General features: G+C 42.1%; 2 protein-coding genes across 6 annotated transcripts in view; one reads left to right on the forward strand and one right to left on the reverse strand.

Annotated features, from left to right (window-relative positions):
• Positions 1-95: 95 nt before the first annotated feature.
• HSPA5 (heat shock protein family A (Hsp70) member 5) lies at positions 96-4,478 on the reverse strand. Of its 2 annotated transcripts, none has more exons than XM_043469559.1 (9): positions 4,351-4,478; positions 4,044-4,269; positions 3,714-3,945; positions 3,167-3,304; positions 2,763-2,875; positions 2,279-2,669; positions 1,918-2,155; positions 1,442-1,609; positions 96-1,008 (listed from the first exon to the last, which is right to left on the reverse strand). In XM_043469559.1, exons 2-9 carry the CDS (start codon positions 4,166-4,168, stop codon positions 446-448), a joined length of 1,968 nt encoding a protein of 655 aa, XP_043325494.1. In that variant the 5' UTR covers positions 4,169-4,269; positions 4,351-4,478; the 3' UTR covers positions 96-445. The 2 variants fall into 2 exon arrangements, with proteins under 2 accessions (XP_043325494.1, XP_043325495.1); XM_043469560.1 differs by having other exon boundaries at positions 4,044-4,264; positions 4,351-4,431.
• A 14,708-nt stretch (positions 4,479-19,186) lies between these two features.
• Positions 19,187-19,719, forward strand: part of GAPVD1 (GTPase activating protein and VPS9 domains 1) — a 72,765-nt gene continuing 72,232 nt past the window's right edge. For all 4 annotated transcript variants that reach the window (XM_043469554.1, XM_043469557.1, XM_043469556.1 and 1 more), the window contains exon 1: positions 19,187-19,337. The gene's annotated coding sequence lies outside the window, so the exon portion shown is untranslated. The remainder of the gene's footprint in view (positions 19,338-19,719) is intronic.

Raw genomic sequence — 19,719 nt, forward strand, 5'->3', positions numbered from 1 at the left:
CTTACCTCAAAACCCTGAACACTCCGAACACGAGTCTAACCTTAAAATAAATGACTAACCTAATTAGAAGCTTTATCACAAAAATTAGACCAGTGTAAATAACAAACATTTATTGGTGTCACTTATGGTAGAAAAAAGTTCCTACACCAGATACACATGACCCAACTGTTAAATAGAACATTTTCAAGGTGAACACACTCCCTAACCCATTTTTTTTTTTTAACCCACTTTTGATGATAGCCAATTCCTCCTTGCCCCCCACCCCAAGACATGTGAGCAACTGCTAATGAAAAGCAGTAAACAGCCACTTGGGCTATAGCATTTTCAACTCCACTCCAAGGTGAAGATTCCAATTACATTCGAGACTTAAGTTCTCTCAATTTTCTCCTAACGAAAGTTCCTGAGTCCAGTATTTTACAATATTACAGCACTAGCAGAGCAGTGTCTACAACTCATCTTTTTCTCCTGCTTCCTCCTCATTGGTTGGGGGAGGGCCTGCACTTCCATAGAGTTTGCTGATAATTGGCTGAACAATTTCTTCTAGCTCCTTCTTTTTAGCTTTGAAATCTTCAATGTCAGCATCTTGGTGACTTTCCAGCCACTCAATCTTTTCTTCTACAGCTTTTTCCATGGTCTCCTTATCTTCTGAGGAAAGTTTACCTCCCAGTTTTTCTTTATCTCCAATCTGATTCTTAAGAGAGTAGGCATAGCTTTCCAATTCATTTCTTGTGTCAATGCGCTCCTTGAGCTTTTTGTCTTCCTCAGCAAACTTCTCAGCATCATTGACCATTCTTTCAATTTCTTCAGGTGTCAGGCGATTTTGGTCATTGGTAATTGTGATCTTATTTTTGTTGCCTGTACCTTTGTCTTCAGCTGTCACTCGAAGAATGCCATTCACATCTATCTCAAAGGTGACTTCAATCTGTGGGACACCACGGGGTGCAGGAGGAATTCCAGTCAGATCAAAAGTTCCCAGAAGGTGATTGTCTTTCGTCAGGGGTCGTTCACCTAGAAGTCACACACACACAAATTGTTAGTTGTTACTGACAAACGTTAGTACATCTGGATCTCTACATTTAAGTCTCTAACAGTCTGCGGTGGCAAGGGCACTCTATCAACTTAAAATGGGTCGTATTGGCTCTGAAAGGAACTGTGAATTAAGTTACTAGTATTCAACCAAATTTCGTCTACTTTAACGCAGTATGAACTTTGCTTGTCGTTCTATTTTAGAAGCCAGCTCAGAAGGCATTTTTTAATGGGAAAGACTGCCAGACAAAAAACAGATTTTAGTCCTGGCTCTACCAAACGCAACACTAAATTAGGGCCTTCTCACCTGAAAACAGCAGATACTTCTTTCCTTAGTCATTTCAACAGTGTATATTAAAAAAAAAGTCAAACTCTTCAAACACATATCATGGTATTAACAAATGTAAGCAATTACCTTCATAGACCTTGATGGTAACAGTTGGTTGATTATCAGAGGCTGTAGAAAAGATCTGAGACTTCTTGGTGGGCACCACAGTGTTCCGTGGAATCAGTTTGGTCATGACACCTCCCACAGTTTCAATACCAAGTGTCAAGGGACATACATCAAGCAGTACCAGATCACCTGCAAAAGTAAGTTAATCGAGGTAAGTTCCAATTCAGGAGTCATAGGAGCAATACCAAGCAGTCCCCATGATCAATAAAACTTCATCTTCTCCATCTTGCCACTTGGTTAGGTTCTACGCAAAATCATTTCAGAAGCAGTGAATTAAATACAGCTGCTAAAGATCTTGAGACTTCCCAGTCTTGTCATCACTGTACCTTTACCTAGCTCTGTGAGCTTGCTGCTTGTATTCTATTGCTTTCTAAAGCAACAGCTAATTCTCTTCCGTTAAGCTACTGAAGCACTGTGGACAATGCTGACAGACTAACCTGTATCTTGATCACCAGAGAGCACACCAGCCTGGACAGCGGCCCCATATGCCACAGCCTCATCTGGGTTTATGCCTCGGGATGGCTCCTTGCCATTGAAAAACTCTTTAACCAGCTGTTGAATCTTTGGGATTCTAGTAGAGCCACCAACAAGAACAATTTCATCAATATCAGACTTCTTTAAATCAGAATCTTCCAACACTTTCTGGACAGGCTTCATGGTGGAACGGAACAGGTCCTAGAGTAAGAGACACAAGCACTCTGATGATACCTGTCATACCCACAAATAGTCAAAATCCCTAAATGCACTGTCCCAAACTCAGGGTCTAACTAGATCTCATTAGCAAAACAAGGAACATACCATGTTTAGCTCTTCAAATTTGGCCCGAGTCAGGGTCTCCGAGAAGTCTTCTCCTTCGTAGAAGGACTCGATTTCAATTCTGGCTTGATGTTGGGAAGACAGGGCCCGTTTGGCCTTTTCTACCTCACGCCGGAGTTTCTGCACAGCTCTGTTATCTTTTCGAACATCTTTGCCAGTCTTCTTTTTGTAGAGCTTGATGAAGTGTTCCATGACCCGCTGGTCAAAGTCTTCTCCACCCAGGTGAGTATCTCCATTAGTGGCCACGACTTCAAAGACACCATTATCAATGGTGAGAAGAGACACATCAAAGGTTCCACCACCCAGGTCAAACACCAGGATGTTCTTCTCCCCTTCTCTCTTATCCAGGCCATAAGCAATAGCAGCTGCTGTACTGTTAGAGGAATGAGCAAGAAAAACAAACCTTACTTTACTTTTCCCTTTCCACATTTGGCCAATGTGCCATACTTTTGAATTTAACACTTACGGCTCATTGATGATCCTCATGACATTCAATCCAGCAATAGTTCCAGCATCTTTGGTTGCCTGGCGTTGGGCATCATTGAAATATGCTGGTACAGTAACAACTGCATGAGTAACCTAAAATGATGATAAAAGGTAGTTAGACATATTTTATCATACAGTTTAACCTTTATTTAAGTTACAGTCAAACTATCACTTTAAGATACATGATTATTTGTGTGTGGACTTGCAAGCAGTAAGTGATAAATGAAAAGACCCTAGTATTTTGTTTGATATCCAGTAAAACATGCAAGTAATTAAAACTGATGTACATGGATGTCAGCCTTTTAAAATGATGAAAGCATCTACACAACACAATCAGAAACGGTAATAATAAAACTGCTCAACACTGTTCTGGAAAATACCTACCTTCTTTCCCAAATAAGCCTCAGCAGTTTCCTTCATTTTAGTGAGAACCATGGCAGAAATTTCCTCAGGAGCAAATGTCTTTGTTTGTCCACCTCCAACATCAACTTGAATGTATGGTTTAGTTTTCTTTTCAACCACCTATTTGAGAGAATAATTGTTATTTTCAGACACAGAAGCAATGACATTTTAAAGTTTAAAAGAAAGAGGACTGTCTGAGACTCACTTCCTTCTCCAAAGTTGGGTTTACTTTGGACCCTTTGAGCTGAATATTTGGGGCAGAAATATTTAAGGTGTCGAAGGTGCCTTACAATTACAAGCCACTTCAGTTTTAATCAGTCTCTTAATCCTAAACTATTGTCGACAGAGTAGTTACGCATGAAATTCCTTGCCAACTTTACTATCTTCAGTTCTGAAACATACTAGGAGTATAAAATAAAACTATACACACACATCTATATCCCCTTTACTTGTGCCTAAACTTTTTAATCCTAAATACTCCCATCACCACCACCCACTATCTATTTAGAAGAGAAAAACCAGTTCGAACCTTGAAAGGCAAGAACTTGATGTCCTGCTGCACGGAAGGGTCGTTCCATGTCCGGCCAATGAGTCGCTTGGCGTCGAAGACTGTGTTCTCAGGATTGGAGGTGAGCTGGTTCTTGGCTGCATCGCCGATCAGACGCTCCCCTTCAGGAGTGAAGGCCACATAAGACGGCGTGATGCGGTTGCCTTGATCGTTGGCGATGATCTCCACGCGGCCGTTCTTGAACACCCCGACGCTGGCGGAAAAAACCGAACGGAAGGAATCAGCACCACGATGCTCCGGGCAGCCCAGGAGACCACGCCCCATTTCCCCCTCTCCTCAAACCCCACTTACCAGGAGTAGGTGGTGCCCAGGTCGATGCCGACCACCGTGCCCACGTCCTCCTTCTTGTCCTCCTCCTCCGCCCGTGCCGTGCCGAGCAGCAGCAGCAGCACCGCAGCCACCAGGGAGAGCTTCATCTTTCCGGCGCCGTCGGCCAGTCGGTCAGCAGGCAGCTATAGGGCTTCAGAGGAAAACCAGCCACAGGCCGCAAACACGGGAGCGCACCGAGGTTCCTGAGCTGAGGATGACAAGGCCCCGGATCAGGAGAACAGTGGACAATGCGAAGGGCAGGTCCGAAAAGACAGGCCGCAGCACCTACCTCTCAAACGCAAGAAAACCTTAAGTCGATGTGTCTGTGATGTCTCAGTCAGCGTCGACCGCGCCGTCGCCTACTGCGCTTATATACCCTCCCCCCAGCCCCGTCGTGGAGGCCGCCGATTGGCGAAGGCGCAGCTCGTTGGACGTCGCTGATTGGTCCAGGCCACCAAGCTGGCCGCCGCGGATTCGAAGCGGCCTCCTCCGCAGCTAACGTCATTGCTACGCCCCCCGGGCTGACTCATTGGCTGTTGGGCGCCCCCCAACAATCACCAATGAGACACTACATCCGCCCTGTGCTCCAGCTCCATTGCTTTAGCAGCTGCCTATCAGTGACGGGACTTCTCACCCCGAGGTGGTTTCCGCCGGTAACAGCTGAAGTCCCACCTCCACGCTGGGCCCTGAGGGGATCGGGGCCCGTCCGGCGTGCCAGATATCCCCGAAGCAGTAGAACTTGAGTCCGTGCCTTCTCCACGACCCGCCCGCCTGACCTTCCTTCGTCCCTCTCGAGGGAAGCGACTGTTTTTCCCTCTCCGCCTCCAACCCGTCCCAGGCATGCAGGTGTCAGCGTAGACGCTGTGATCACCTCCGAACAAATTTCTCTGTCCTTTATAGCCGCCACAGGTACTGGTGTCGTGGGGTCTTTTGTTGCTCATCATGCCGCAGCTCTCGAGTTGGGACCTAGTCTGGGCACTGCCCGGTCGCGAATCATGGCTCCTACTGCTTATATGCCCGGCACCCGCTATCCCGCTGTCTTTCCCAGGTCTCCCCACATTGCCTTGCCCCACGGTAAGTCCCGGGACAGACCTGACCAAAGTAATTGACTCCTATACAGAGTCCCCTACACATGTGGCAACCCTGCCCTTAAGAGCGTGCTAATGCCATCACTCCCACCTTGGGATGTATCATTTTTCTAGCTTGTCACCCCTTGTCTTGCCTCTCCTTGCCATCATTTCCTTTTGTGGCTCAGATTATCATTTACAATGCCTTCTTCATCCTTCATTGATACCTTTTTACCTTCACTTCTTCTGGAAAAGGTCTGATTGTGCTTAAATGTATTTAATGGACAAAGACCTCTGGATAATGCCATACTCTTGTAGCAAAAAGTATAAAGGCTGCTATGTACTTTAGCCTTACTATGTGCTAAGCATTATTCTTTTGCCTTTTGGTCCTTACAATTCAATAATTGGCATTTTCCATTTTACAGATGAGAAAATTGAGACCAAAGAGATTAATTGTCACAGAGCTGCTAAGTGATAGAGTTAGCATTGATATCCAAGTAAGCTTGACTCTGTAGCCAGTGCTCATAATAAGTTTTTAGATTTGTTTATTTTTTGGCCTCTCTAGAGCATGTGGGGTATTAGTTCCCCAACCAGGGATCAAACCCATGTCCCCTGCATTGGAAGCACAGTCTTAAACCACTGAACTGCCAGGAAGGCTCCCAACAGTTTTTTAAAATTAAGTTCACTTATTCAACAAATCATTTTAAAGGCCCTACTAGAGATGGGTCAAAGGCCTGATAGAAAATATTTTGAGATGCTTACAGAAATTTTGTGGGACTTAACCACAGTCAGGAGCTAGTGACTCCAGTATTTTTTGCACTGAATGGTTTCCTGAGATTCATTGGTATGAGCAGTACTATGTCTAAATAGCACTGAAACATCTTACACATAGTTGACTAAGATGCTGAGCCTAGGAGTCAGTACTCAGGAATTTTTCTTTCTCCTTTAGTGCTCCTCAAAGGTTATGCTGGTGACTCAGTGTTGACTCCATTCTTACAATTGAAGTTGCATCATGCCTCTCTTTCACAGGGCTTGTAATACTGTTGTAACAACTACCCTTCTTCAGGTTACATCAGTCCATTATCAAGATAGACATCACCATTCCACCACATTACAGTTACATATCATTTCAAGCAAATTTTCTGTGTGTGTCATAGTCCATATCCATTAAAAACAGCTCTCAATTTCAGCCTCATCCTTGATTGATGGAGTAGCCTTTGCAGCTCTCCTTTTCTGAGATTTAGAAAAGTGGTATCTGGCTAACTGCTAAAGAGAATTGAGTATATTGGTGGTTGTAGTATTTTTAAAAGTCAAACATATTAGGTAAATTATAGTGTATTCCAAAGTGCAATCATTTATGGATTGAGTAGGAAAATCAGTAAATAAATTTAGTTTGCTGAATGTTAAATATCAATAATAACAGTGCTAAGTTATCAGTATTTAAGTGCTAAATACTATGCTAAAAGCTGTAAGTGCAATATTTCTTTTAATCCTTCGGAAAATATTTTTTAAACCTCTACTTTGGGGATAAAGAGTATGAAGCTCTAAGAGGTAAAGAAACTTGGCCAGGAAATCACATAGTTGAGAAGATACGGAACCAGAATTTGAACTTTAGCAGATTAATTTTTAATTTCCATAGTGTGGGTTGTCATCCTGAACTTCAGGTTCATAAGACTTCTGTAGTTTTTAGGATATAGAGTAGTTACATAGTTTACAAGTATTTTGATATTGGTGATAGACAAATGTAGATTTTTATCCAGTAATTTAAACAAGCTCATTTTACTTGTGCTCTTATGGGTAAGAAAATAGATTTCTATTCCCATCTGATCTCAGAAAGCTAAGCAGAGTTACAATTGATTAGGATTGGATGTTATTTAGCTCCTAAATCTTCCTTTCTGAAAGGGAATTAAAGGCATAGAGCAAGAAGGAAAAGGCCAATGTAATCAACAAGTTGAATATTTAGACCCCGATAAGTTCACATACTTTGTTGGAGAGAATATTCAGCTAAGAGGGCATATGACCGTGGAAACACCCAGCCCCCCAGAGCCTCAGTTTCTTCATCTATTGAATGTCAGGAATTTCTGTCCCTCCTTGTCTTGGTGGCTTGTTTCAAGGATCAAATGAGATATTGTATGTGAAAGTTGTACAGTAGTGGTAATGCTATTATTTATCATATAAATATACTATGCGAATAAATTTTAGAAGCTCTTCAAGAAAACCACCTCTTGAGAGTGAATTTTCAAGATTACTTTCTTTTTTTTCAAGATTACTTTCTATGGGAAATAATGTTTGGTGATCGCATTGAATTTGACAAAAATTTTTGGAGATGCTTTGAAAAGTTTTACATCTAATTACTCTCTTGTATTGGCTGCATAGATGTCTTTTTTGATTAAGAGACGGAATAATTTCTTAGCCTTCATTAAACAACAAGAGAGTGAGAGAAAAGTATATCTCCCTAATACCCAAGCTGGGAGTAATACGAAGTATGAGTCATATAAGATGTTTTAGTACTTCTGATAGTGCAATATGTCATTCAATAAGTTTCTTTGTCTTTCACTTAAAAAATGACTTTAATAATTAATAAAGAACCTTCCCCACACACAAGTGAAAAGTAACAGATAGTGTGTTTTTTGTTCTTCACATAAATATTTTTGGTGAAAGGCATTTAGGAGGGTATATGGTGTCAGCGTGATAGAGAAGAAGGATCATGGAGTTTGCAGGCATAAAAACGAGTTCCAGTCCTGTCACTAACTGGCTGTGACTTAGGGTAAGTCACTTAATCCCTCCAAGGCTCTGTTTACTAGTCTGTAAAATGGGTGTAATTCTGCCTCCTCACAAAGCCATTTATGATTGAGGCACTTGATTAATTATAAAGTATTTTATACATAAAATGCTTGTTTTAATTTTTCTTCTGCCTTAAGTTTTCCTTTGAAGTACAGTAAGCTATGGAGGGGACCTCCCTGGTGGTCCAGTGGCTAAGACTCTACCCTCGCAAGGCTGGGGCCCTGGGTTTGATCCCTGTTCTTCAGGGGACTAGATCCCACATGCCACAACTAAGGCCCAGTGCAGCCAAATAAATTTAAAAAAGAAAAGAGGAAGGACTGAACATAACGAGCTACCTGTAGATTTTGAGTGATAATATTTGATATGTTTTAAATTTCTTTTTTTGTTGTTTTAAATTTCTAAATTTTTAAAATAGGAAATATATATACATAGCATATACTTCAAAGGGTACAGTATACAATATACAGTGAAAATAAATTGGCCTGCCACACAGTCCCCAGCATATTACCCTACACAAGTGAAGATCACTGCTCTCGCTGCTTTCTGATGTTGTCTTCTAGAGATGTTTTATTCACATGCAATGTGCGTGTGTGTGTGTAACCCAGTTTTAAAACCAATGGGAGAGCATAGTGCACAAATGGTTTCTGCTCCTTTATCCGCTTAGCTATGTTTCTTGGAGATTGTCACAAATCAGCTGCCTCCAGTTTTTTTTAATGTCATCCTGGGTGCCCTGAATTGAGTATCTACTACATGGTGAGTGTTTTATACATTTTAAACCATTTTATTATAAATTACAATGTGGATACAGAAAATACAAATGTACAGTTTAATGCAAAACAAAGTGAATCCCTAAGTATTTAATAATTAGGCCAAGAAATAGAGTGTTATTAGTACCCAAAAGTCCTGATTTTTTTCCCCTAGCTAATCACAATCCCCTCCTGCATTAAAAAAAGTGACTTTTCTGGACTTCCCTGGTGGTCTAGTGATTAAGAAGCTGCCTGCCAATGCAGAAGACACAGGTTTGATCCCTGGTCTGGGAAGATTCTGCATGCCACGGGGCAGCTGAGCCCGTGTGCCCACAACTATTGAGCCTGTGTACTAAGAGCTGCAGCAACTGAAGGTTGCATATCCTAGAGCGCGTGCTCTGCAACAAGGGAAACCACTGCGATGAGAAGCCCGCACACGGCAACTAGAAAGTAGCCCAGGCTCACTGTTGCTAGAGAAAACCTGCCCCCAGCAATGAAGACCCAGCTCAGCCAAAAAATAAATAAATAAATAAAATTTTAAGTGACTTTATTGTTACTGTCTTCAGAACTTAACCATGTAAAAATACCTCCTCAAACATCATGGTTTAGTTTCCTTTATATTTTTTCACTTGATGTAACAGAATCCAAGAGTATATATACTTGTGTCTGGCTTCTTTCACTCACATTGTTTTTAAAGTTTTATCCTTATTGTTATGTGTAGCTCTAATTCATTCACTTCCAACTGTTTAGTATCCCCAAGACAGCACAATTTAGGTTGTATTTAGTATTTTGGCTATTATGAACAATGCTACTATGAACATTATTCTACATGATTCTTGGTACACACGCACATGAATTTCTCTAGGGTATATGACCAGGGTTTTGGCTAAGATCAGGTGTGTAGTATGGGAGCTTCCCAGGCTACACATTGGGAGGAGGAGGGGCCCCCTCCTCCCAATGCAGGAGGCATAAGAGATGCAGGTTTGATCCCCGGGTCAGGAAGATACCCTGGAGTAGGAAATGGCAACATGCTTCAGTATTCTTGCCAGAAAAAGTCATGGACAGAGGAGCCTGATGGGTTACAGTCCATTAGGTTGCAAAGAGTCCGACACAACTTGAGCGACTGAGCCTACACAAGGATCAAAAGGTTTCATTCAGTCAGTTCAGTCACTCCGTCATGTCTGACTTTGCAACCCCATGGACTGCAGCACACCCAGCTTCCCTGTCCATCACCAGCTCCCAGAGCTTGCTCAAACTCATGTCCATCGAATTGGTGATACCATCCAACCATCTCATCCTGTGTCGTCGCCTCCTGCCTTCAATTTTTCCCAGCATCAGGGTCTTTTCCAATGAGACAGTTCTTCACATCAGGTGGCCAAAGTATTGGAGCTTCAGCTTCAGCATCAGTCCTTCCAATAAATACTCAGGACTGATTTCCTTTCCAAAGCCTGGAAAAACCATAGTTTTGACTATACGGAACTTTGTCGGCAAAGTAATGCCCTGCTTTTTAACATGGTGTCTAGGGTTTAAATATCTTCAAAAGGTTTAAATATGTTTCAAATATAGTAGATCATGTTGAACTACTTTCCAAGTGTACATTCTCACCAGAAGTTTATGAGAATCCCAGGTGTTCATGTCATTGTCAACACTTGATATAAACTTTGACAGTCTGAGGCATGTGTACTCGCTTCTCATTGTGGTTTTAATTTCTCTGATCATAAATGGAGTTGTGTACTTATATTTTTATTGGTCATTTTGATTTATGGGGTTCATAGTTATGGTTTATTACATAACATATATTACATAACAGCAATGAGATGGTTGGATAGTATCACCGACTTGATGGACATGAATTTGAGCAAACTCCAGGAGATAGTGGAGGACAGAGGAGCCTGGTGTGCTGCAGTCCATGGGGGTGCAAAGAGTCAGACATGACTTAGCGACTGAACAAGCACAACAAGATAAAATTAGCAAAATAGGCGCGGGGAAATCAGAAGTCCAGGTTTCCAAGAATCCACTCTCAGTGGGGTAACATAAGACATGCTTAATTGCTCCAGCAACAATATGTGACAACATGTACAAAATGTTGCCAACCAAGGAAGCTCATCTGAGCCTAGGATTCCAGGATTTTTATTGGGGGTCAATCAGGTATATAGTGCACATCCAGAGAGAAGATGTTCACCAGAGAATATATACTTATTAGTATAAACCAGACAAACAGGTGCAATGTGGCTCAAAAACCCCAGGCATGTGTTATTGCTTTTTCCTTTTTCTATTCTTTTTCAAATTCCTTTCCCATTTAGGTTATTACAGAGTACTGAGCAGAGTTCCCTGTGCTATACAGTAGGTCTTTATTGCTTCTTTACTTTAAATATAACAGTGTGCACATGTCGATCTCAAACTCCCGATCTATTCCTCCCTCTAACACTGCCCCCCGGTAACCATAAGTCCATTCTCTTAGTCTGTGAATCTGTTTCTGTTCCTATAAATAAGTTTGTATAATTTTTTTTTAGATTCCACGTATACATGATATGACATATTTGTCTTTCTTGATTTCTTTTCTGAAATTGTCCATTTCTCTATTTAGAGTTTTATTTTGTAATTAGTTAATTCTTTATATTCTACATATTAGTCATTTTTTCAGTTATATGTATTGCAAATATCCTTTCACCACACTGTGGCATTTGTTTTCAACTCTCTTCCTAGTGTCTTTAAAAACCTTTTACTTTTGAAAGCATTGCAGACTTCCAGAAAGTTACTTTGCCAATAAAGGTCTGTATAGTCAAGGATGTGAGTGTTGGACCATAAAGAAGGCCGAGTGCCAAAGAACTGATGTTTTTGAATTGTGGTGCTGGAGAAGACTCTTGAGAGTCTCCTGGACAGCAAGGAGATCAAACCAGTCCATCCTAAAGGAAATCAACCCTGAACATTCATTGGAAGGACTGATGCTGAAGCTCCAATACTTTGGCCATGTGATGTGAAGAGCTGACTCACTGGAAAAGACCCTGATGCTGGGAAAGATTGAGGGTAGGAGGAGAGGGGCCAACAGAGGAGGAGAAGGTTGGATGGCATCACTGACTTAATGGACATGAGTTTGAGCAAACTCTGGGAGATAGTGGAGGACAGGGAAGCCTGGAGTGCTGCAGTCCTTGGTGTCACAAAGAATTGGACATGACTGAGCAACTGAACAACAAAAACAACAGCAAAATACTAGAATCCCATGTACCCTTCACTCAGGTTCCTCCAACGGTGACATCTTACGTAGTTGGAAAAACTAGGAAGTTGACATCAGACCATCACTTCTATCTAGACCACACATTGTATTCAGTTTCTACCATCTTTTTAGCCTGTGTGTGTGTATGTATATAATCCTATACAGTTTTTTTTCCAAGAAACATTATTATTTTATTTATAGCCCCACTGTTTTATATGTACATTTATGGACTGTCCAAAAGCAGTATTTTTTAAGTAACCTTGGAAGTTTTAAATACTCTAAGCAGCTCCTGAAGATCAAGTTGTCAAATTCCTCACCAAGGACAGCCTTAGATAATCTGTGTGCTCCCAGATAGTAAGTATTCAGCTGGCAGCCATCTGTGCTTCAAGCTTCCATCTTTCACCTGCAAGGCTGGTGATGCTCATTTCTGCCAAATTCTGCACCATGACACAATTATCAAGATCTAAACCTTAAGTGACACTTCTGCATTGACCTGATTTCACACTGTGACAAGGTCAACATACCTGCAGTTATACTGTGAAGCCTTTCCCTTTCACACACAAGAAATCCCCTCTTCTATTAAAAATTCCTTGACATACAATCGAGGAGCAATAACCTTACCCCCATCATCCCATCTCCTGATGTGGAAAGGCAGACCTGGGGCCTCCTGAGTTCTCACCATCAGCGTGGTGGAGGCCACACCAGGACGCTACCCTCCACGTGTTCAGGATGCAGAAACCTCAGGCCAGCAGGGTTGTGACAGGAACCTCTCCAGACCCAGGGAGTCTGCATGCCAGGGACCCGGCCCTCAAAGGCCTGGTGGCAGCTCGCCCCAACCCACCTGAGCCTCTGGAGAAGAGCATCCCTACTGAGAGCAAAGGCTAGAAAGAAGTCTCATACTGTTTTATCTGATGGGTAGATTCGTGTAACCATCACTAAAATTAAGTTAGAACTTAATGCTATTTTTGATAACCAAATTGTTTGACAAACAGAAAACATCAATTTTTTCTTTTATGGTTGTGCTTTTTATATCTTGTTTAAGAAAAGATTCTTCATACATTGTAACTGAGTGCTTGCTTAGTTGCCCAGTCCTGTCCAACTCTGCAGCCCTTTGGACTGTAGCCCGCCAGGTTCCTCGGTCTATGGGACTTTTCAGGCAAGAATACTGGAGTGGGATGCCATTTCCTCCTCCAGGGGATCTTTCCGTCTCAGAGATCGAATCCATGTGTTCTGTGTCTCCTGCATTGCTGACGGATTCTTTACTGCTGAGCCATAGGGGAAGCCCATACATTGTAATTAAATTCAAATTAAATTCAAATCAGTTAAATTCAAATACAGATAATGCACCAAAGTTCTAAGTTGCATTAACATTATAGCTCCTATCATTCTGGAAATAACTTGCAATGGTAGAAAAATAAGTTTTATAGTAGATGTCACTGCCCTGAAGTATGAGTTGCATGATTTATGATCTTGTTCTACAGGAGTCATTTTTATCATTTCCAGTAGTCTCAAATGTTAGGCTTTTATCTGTTCTCAATTTAGCCAATAATATAAAATTCCTTGGCAAATGTTACAAAACTATATGACTATGTGAATACATTAATACATTGCTACATCAGCTTCATAATAAATCAACCTCTGAATATCTGTATTTCCGAACCTGCCAGTGGGGGCCAGTGCAGGACAACCAAGGACACAGAGCATGGAATAAGGCTATGGCTGCAGTCTTGTTCTCTACATTCAACTGGACTGTGTAAGTGGAAAAAAGGATTTTGTGAAGGAACTCTTTGCCACCTATGTACAGGACAGCATCCATGCCTGTCTTCCTGGATTTTCCAGAGGTTTAGAAAAAAATTTCCCATTAAAACATAACATATAGTTAATTCACATTTATTTTTTTGTTATTCAAAGTGTGATGAATCAACCTAAATGCCTATCAATAGGAGATGCTAAACTAGGGTAGAGTATACTATGGAAATATTGTGTAAGTTTCAAAACAATGAGGTAGATTTTTATGTATCTATATGGAAAGATGCCAGGATTTATTATTACATGAGAAAAGTGTTACAGAACATGGAACAGTATGTTCAATGTGATTCTGTTTGTGTTAAACACTCCACCATTTGCCAAATCTGAGTGGGTACCTATCAAGTTGACAAGTGTGGCTCCTGGATGGAGTTGGATGGGAATCAAGAGGAATTTTTGACCTATTTGTAGTGCATACATTAAAATTTTTTTTAATTTTCTTTTTATTCATTTTTTAAATAATTTTTTTCGTTTTATATTGGAGTATATTTCATTTGTCAAGGCTATGGTTTTTCCAGTGGTCATGTATGGATGTGAGAGTTAGACTATAAACAAAGCTGAGTGCTGAAGAATTGATGCTCTTGAACTGTGGTGTTGAAGACTCTAGAGAGTCCCTTGGACTGCAAGGAGATCCAAGCAGTCCATCCTAAAGGAAATCAGTCCTGGGTGTTCATTGGAAAGACTGATGTTGAAGCTGAAACTCCAATACTTTGGCCACCTGATGCGAAGAGCTGACTCATTGGAAAAGACGCTGATGTTGGGAAAGATTGAGGGCAGGAGGAGAAGGGGACGACAGAGGATAAGATGGTTGGATGGCGTCACCGACTCAACGGACATGGGTTTGGGTGGACTCCGGGAGTTGGTGATGGACAGGGAGGCCTGCTGCGTGCTGCAGTTTATGAAGTTGCAAAGAGTTGGACGCAACTGAGAGACTGAACTGAACTGAACTAATAGTTCATTTACAATGTTTTGTTAGTTTCAGATGTACAGCAAAATGATTTAGTTATACATACTTCTATTATTTTTCAGATTCTTTTTCTATATTACAAAGTATTGAGTAGAGTTCCCTATGCTATCCAGAAGGTCCTTATTGACTATGTTTTTTGTATATAGTAGTGTATATATGTTAATCCCAACCTCCTAATTTATCCCTCTCCCCTACCTTTCCCTGATAGCTCAGTTGGTAAAGAATCCACCTGCCATGCAGGAGACCCCAGTTTGATTCCTGGATCAGGAAGATCCACTGGAGAAGGGATAGGCTAGCCACTCCAGTACTCTTGGCCTTCCCTTGTGGCTCAGCTGGTAAAGAATCCACATGCAATGTGGGAGACCTGGGTTCGATCCCATTGGTGGGAGGATCCCCTGGAGAAGGGAAAGGCTAGCCAGTCCAGTATTCTGGCCTGGAGAATTCCGTGGATTACAGTCCATGGGGTCGCAAAGAATCAGACACTTTCACTTTCCCACCTTTCCACTTTGGTGACCATAAGTTTGTTTTCTAAGTCTGTGAGTTTCTGTTTTGTAAATAAGCTCATTTGTATCATTTTTTATTTTTAAAAATTTTTTTTTGGTATCATTTTTTAGAATCTATATATAAGCGATATCACATGATATTTGTCTTTGTATGCTTTACTTCACTTAGTATGATCATCTCTAGGCCCATCCATGTGTGTATTATATATATGTTTTATAAGAACAAGAATGAATATATTACTTGTTGGATTGAAAGTAAACTTTATATAAGAAATGTAGTAAACAGAAAACAACTAAGCTAGCCTTTAGCACTGAATGTTTGCGAGCTGTTTGAGTTTGAATTATATCAAAGTATAACATTTATGTTTTGACTTATGATAAAAAGCTTTGACCTGCATCCTCTGGTTTTACCGTAATAACAACCAAATGGGATAGATAGGATTGGTGATGTCTCTGTTTTACAGTTGAAAATACAGTCTTGGAATTTATTCATAGTAAAATTATGAATTTTCTGCTATATTGGTTTCTATTCATGTTATTGCTATATTTACTTATCACCTAGTTTATAATTTAATTGGCTCAGATGAGACACTAAAATTAATCTTTGCACAAATCAAGGATGTACCATTGCTTCAAATGAATTCATTTCCCAAACCCGTGCCCAAATAAATAAAATTTCACATAAATGAAGTCTTTGTTTTTGTTTCCCTTTCACCTTGCTCTCCCTCGTCCTAATTTTTATTTCTTTCTGGATATGACCCTGTTTTTCTTTCTGGTATAGCTTGCTCTCAATTAACTGTCATATTTCTCTCCTACGTATAGATGCACAATAATGTAAATTTTACTTTTTCCAGGGGCATGTACTTTTTAATCAGGATCTCTTGAGGAACAGCCTCCAAATTCAGATGAATGCAAGTATTGGACTAGGTGATCTCTGATACAGCTCTAACATCCAGGATTCAACCTTTCTGTCACTAATGATGACATTTCAGGGAGCTATCAGGGACATGAGGAAAAAACGTTTTTGTCTGGAAATACCAAAAGCCCCTCAAATCACTTGGCGTAGCACCTGCTTTCTCTTCTTGCATCCAAATACTGGCTGTGCACAAACAAAAGGAAAGAGAACATTTAAAAAAAATTGAGTTTGTCACTGCTCTCTGCTTCTGTGGCAGAGTAGTCTGGGGATTATGAGGTCAAGAGTCTCAAGAACTGAGCTCTAATCTAGATCCGGCATGATTTCTGTGGCTATGAACAAGTAATTTCATTTTCTCTGTATGTCAAGGAAAGCTTGGTGATGTAGTGGAAAGGAAAGGGCTTTGACCACAGCTCACTGTTTATTCATCCCATTCATTTTTTTAAAAAAAGAAAATATGTATTACATCCTAAGTAGGTAGTATGGCAGGTTCCAGAGAGACAGTGGTGAACAAAATGGGGTTCTTTCCCTTTGTGAAGTGAAAGTCGCTCAGTCATGTCCGACTCTTTGCAACGCCATGGACTTTAATCCATGGAATTTTCCAGGCCAGGATACTGGAGTGGGTAGCCTTTCCCTTCCCCAGGGATCTTCCCAACCCAGGGATCAAACTGGGGGTCTCCTGCATTGCAGGCGAATTCTTTACCAACTGAGCTATCAGGGAAGCCCTCTCTTCCCGTAAAGTGTACTATTAATTGATTCTGAGCATCTTTTCACCTTCTGAATTCACTTTCCTTTGTGTAAAAAGTGTTCAGAATAATCTACATATTCCATAAGAATTATTGTTACAATGATCCTTTTCTCCTTTTTTTTGGCTGTGGTGGGTCTTCACTGCTTGGCACAGCTGGCTGAGGCAAGTGGGGGTTACTCTTTGGTGCGGTGCATGGCCTTTTCATTGCACTGCTTTCTCTTGTTGTGGAGCCTGGGCTCTACGTGCACAGGCTAGAGACAGGCTCAGCAGTTGTGGCTCAAAGGGCTCTAGCGCACAGCTCAGTCGTTTTGGCTTTTGGGGCTCTAGAGCTCTGTTCAGTAGTCATGGCTCTGAGGCTTAGTTGCTCTGTGGCATGTGGAATCTTCCTGCACCAGGGACGGAGCCGGAGTCCCCTGCATTTGCAGGTGGGTTCTTATCCACTGTGCCACCAGGGAGTCCAGTGATCCATTGCACTGAGGTGCAGGCTGTGTTCCTTGGATGTACTAGCTGGAAGAAAATATTGAGAACTACTTACCTAGGTCAAGTTCTTCATTTATAGGTTGACAGAGGACTCAAAATGACTAACTGACCATCCCAGTATTCTTTTTACTTACTACACACTGCAATTTCTTCACAACCCTTAAGAACTTTTTGCAACTTTGGGGGCTCTTTCCTTCCCCTTTAACCTGGCCTGTGTGCTCCAGCCCATTTATAGCACTGTACTGAGGGTTAAGTGAGAACAAACTGTGGATGCATTTCATTTTGCTGGACTCTTCCTTAGCGATCCTCATATGCCATTTCTTTCCTGAAATCCAACCATTCAGTAAATTCAAAGTGTTACTTCCTTCCTAAAGTCATGGCCCATCAACGTGATAGACTTTCATCAAGAATCTGAATGCACTTTATAACTTAGCTTATTATTATGATCCTTAATCTGTGTGATTATCCTTTTACCCTAAATTATAAACCATATTCTGTTGCTTTTCTCATTCCCTGGTTGCTGTGTGTGTGTGTGTGTGTGTGTGTGTGTGTGTGTCGCTCAGTCATGTCCGACTCTATGCGCCCACCAAGCTTCTCTGTCCATGGGATTCTCCAGGCAAGAATACTGGAGTGGATTGCCATGCCCTCCTCCAGGGGATCTTCTCCACCCAGGGATTAAACACAGGTTTCCTGCATTACAGGCAGACTCTACCATCTGAGCCACAAGGGAAGCCTCTGGTTGCTTTGGACAATGTTTATAATAGAGCTGTGGAATAATCTCTAATCGAATTCTTGAGTCAGTTGAATGGCAATATGATAGCAATAATACCTGATGAGCTTACCACAGAATGCTCTTGTGCTTAAACAAAAAAAAGAGGCAATAAATCTCAGGCAAATTTTGACAACTTCTAAAGATAATACATCAAGGAGAATGACTAAATGGAAAACATTCTGGGAGCTGAATCATATTTAAGTTGTTGCAAAACTGACAATTTTCACTTTTTTTTTTTTTTTTTGGTTTGGAGACGCCTAGTGTTGGAGGATATAATTACTGTGTTCAAGTTTTTGAAAGATTATCAAGGGGAAAGCATTCTATATCGCTCCAAGCAGCATAACTACTAGCAGTGGAAGGAAGTAAAAGGGAAATAGATTTTGGTTCAGCAGGAGGATTTTCTAATATTAAACGCTGCCCAACAGTTGAGCAGGCAGTCTTACTTAAGGAAGTGAGCGCTCTGAAATCTGAACTGTTGAAATAGAAGTCGGACGCCTATCCGGAGAGAGTGTACAAGAGGGAATTCATGCCCGGGGGGAAGTTGGACTAATGACTTTTAAGGTGTCTTCAAATTCTAAGGTTTATAGGAGTGTTCAGTTAACCTGACATTTGAATATATGTGAATTGTTTTTATTTTTTAAAAATTGTATTAAATAAATTGTCAATCGACCTAAAAACTCATACAGTTTACACTAAGTAAAATTTGATAAACATAGTGGGAAATCAGGTTTAAGACTGAAAACCCAGATGTCATTAAAGGCAATTAGTGACACTTTTAACAGAAAGGAAGAAGAGAGAGCTATATGGGTTTCGAATGATGTGTTCTGGCCAAGTGACACTTGTCACCTAAAACATAAATGCTATAAATTGTTTTACCTTACACATACTTGCTCAGACGTAATTTTTAACATTCAGCGGTACCGTACGCGAAAGCAAGAGCGAGTCTTTGCGGAACAACTCTCGGAAAGCCCTTTCTCGGTAACCCACCCTCGGAAGACCGCTCCAGCCCGCGGCGGAGTCGGGCGTGCTGGGTGGTGGGTAAAAGCGGAAGAGGCGCCGCTGGCCGCGGGTCCGAACTACCAGTCCCAGAGGCCCCCGCGGCTCTGCGCAAGCGCGATGACTTGGCGGCAGCGCCGCCGCAGGACGCAGGGAAGCCAACTAGCGAGTGGCGGCGGCGGGGGCAGCGGCGGTGGCAGTTCGCGGCGAGAGCGACGGCTCCGAGGCCGGGTGACGGTCCGACGCAGACCTCGGTTTCCTCCTCCGCAAGATCTTCTCGGTAAGTGCACGACCCCGATCACTCCGCGCCGAGTGCGCGGGCTCCTCGCCTGCCGGCGGTGCTGCTCCGGCCTAGGGCCGCAGACTGCGCCTGACGGCGGGCCACCGGGTCCAGCTGACTCCTGGGCCCTGGGCCCTTCCCTCCAGCGAGGGGAGAGGTGGGGACGGAGGCACACGGTTCGGTCCGGAGGGGAGAGGAGGCGGCGCGCAGGGGACCAGGCAGCCTGGGGCGGATAAGAGGGAGGGACGCGTGGGGGATGGGATGGGAAGGGAGAGCCAGAGGCGAGCGACCTGGCAGCTGGAGAACTGAGAATGGGAGGCGAGAAGGTGCAGTGTCTTCTGAGTGCCGCTGGTGAAGATGTCTTGGTTCGGAGACTCTTGAC

This window comes from Cervus canadensis, chromosome 5 (genome assembly GCF_019320065.1).
Source record: "Cervus canadensis isolate Bull #8, Minnesota chromosome 5, ASM1932006v1, whole genome shotgun sequence".
In the NCBI taxonomy this organism is placed as follows: Eukaryota; Metazoa; Chordata; class Mammalia; order Artiodactyla; family Cervidae; genus Cervus; species Cervus canadensis.